Below are 1,327 nucleotides of genomic sequence, written 5' to 3' on the forward strand. Positions count from 1 at the left end.
TGGCTGCTCCTCCCTGGAAGTGTTGAAGGCCAGGCTGGATGAGGCTTTGAGCAACCTGGTCTGGTGGAAGGTGTCCCTGCTGATGGATCTGGATGAGCTTTGAGATCCCTTCCAATACAAACCAGTCTGGGATTCTATGAAATTGTGGCTGGTGGGCACTGGGTTGGCCGTGGGCTCCCTGGAATCACTCCTCCCTCTGTCCCATGGATCAACCTGGCCACCATTCATTTGGGAATCACTGGGAATAAAATTGGATGTTGCATCTTCCCCAGTATCTCAGGGTGGCTCTGGGGGCAGCCTGTGGGGTTAACCCCCCCCCCCCGACTAGTGCAAACTGGGGAAGAACTGGTGGGTCCATGTGGGGTGGAGGGAGGGAAGATGTGGGGTGGAGGGAGGGAAGTGTCCCCACGGTGAGCTGCCTGCTGCTGCTCATCCTTCCCTCTTCCTGCAGAAGCAGAAAGGGGTCCCCATCCCTGAACACCCCTCCTGCACCACCATCTACGCCGCAGCCACCGGTCTGCCCCCAGACACGGCCCTGACCCACAGCAGAACCCCCCACCCCTTGACAGAACCACCCTCCATGAAGAGTCACCCACCTCTCTTGCAGGTAAGAGTCCCTGGTCCTCACCTTGGGTGAGCATCACTGTGGGACACCCCATGGCTGATGGGACACATCGTTGACCTTTTTCCTCCCCTAATTTTTGCTGCAGAGCCCTGACAAGGAGCCCACAACGGTTTATGCCAGTGTGATGATGCCCATGGCCTGAGCCTCTTTGGCCAACCCAACCTCTACTCGCTGGGCACCAACATCCACCTTCCCACTGGAGGAAAACCCTGCTCATCCCTTGGGAATTGTGGTGAAACCCTCCAGCACGTGCCAACCGCCGCTGATTTGGGGCCACAATGATGGCCATGGACATGAGGGATGGTGGAACAAAGAGATGGTGGAAGCAAGGCAAGAAATCTCCTTGGGTGGTGGCTAAAGTTGGCCAGCAAGATGCCAAAGCACCAAGGAGAAGAGCTCTGGGTTGGACCACGAGTGTGGGAGAGGGAATTGGTACCTCGAAGGGAAGGGTCAACCCATCAGCACCACGGTGGAGCCCTGGGAAGTGTGGCCGGAGCATATTTACACCCCAATTTCATCCCTGCCTCGTGGATTTTCACCCCACGGCTTTATCCTGTGGCCTCGGCTTCACTAGAGGGAGCCCCTGGCTCGTGGCAGCTGGTGACACCGGTGACACACGGGGTCCAATGACAGCGGGGAAAAATCACAGAAAAAAAAACCAACCCAGAAGTTATTCTTTCCTTTTGATATTTTATTTTATTT

At 56.1% G+C, this 1,327-nt stretch overlaps 1 protein-coding gene across 1 annotated transcript in view; it reads left to right on the forward strand.

Annotated features, from left to right (window-relative positions):
* LOC104528565 (signaling lymphocytic activation molecule) overlaps positions 1 to 607 on the forward strand; it is a gene marked incomplete at its 3' end in the record, with an annotated part of 3,945 nt that extends 3,338 nt beyond the window's left edge. The window contains exon 5 of the mRNA XM_029086113.1: positions 452 to 607. Coding sequence (XP_028941946.1) covers positions 452 to 607 — 156 coding nt within the window. The remainder of the gene's footprint in view (positions 1 to 451) is intronic.
* Between the last annotated feature and the right edge of the window lie 720 nt (positions 608 to 1,327).

The sequence above is a fragment of the Antrostomus carolinensis genome, unplaced genomic scaffold, assembly GCF_000700745.2.
Source record: "Antrostomus carolinensis isolate BGI_N321 unplaced genomic scaffold, ASM70074v2 scaffold11747, whole genome shotgun sequence".
NCBI classification, from domain to species: domain Eukaryota; kingdom Metazoa; phylum Chordata; class Aves; order Caprimulgiformes; family Caprimulgidae; genus Antrostomus; species Antrostomus carolinensis.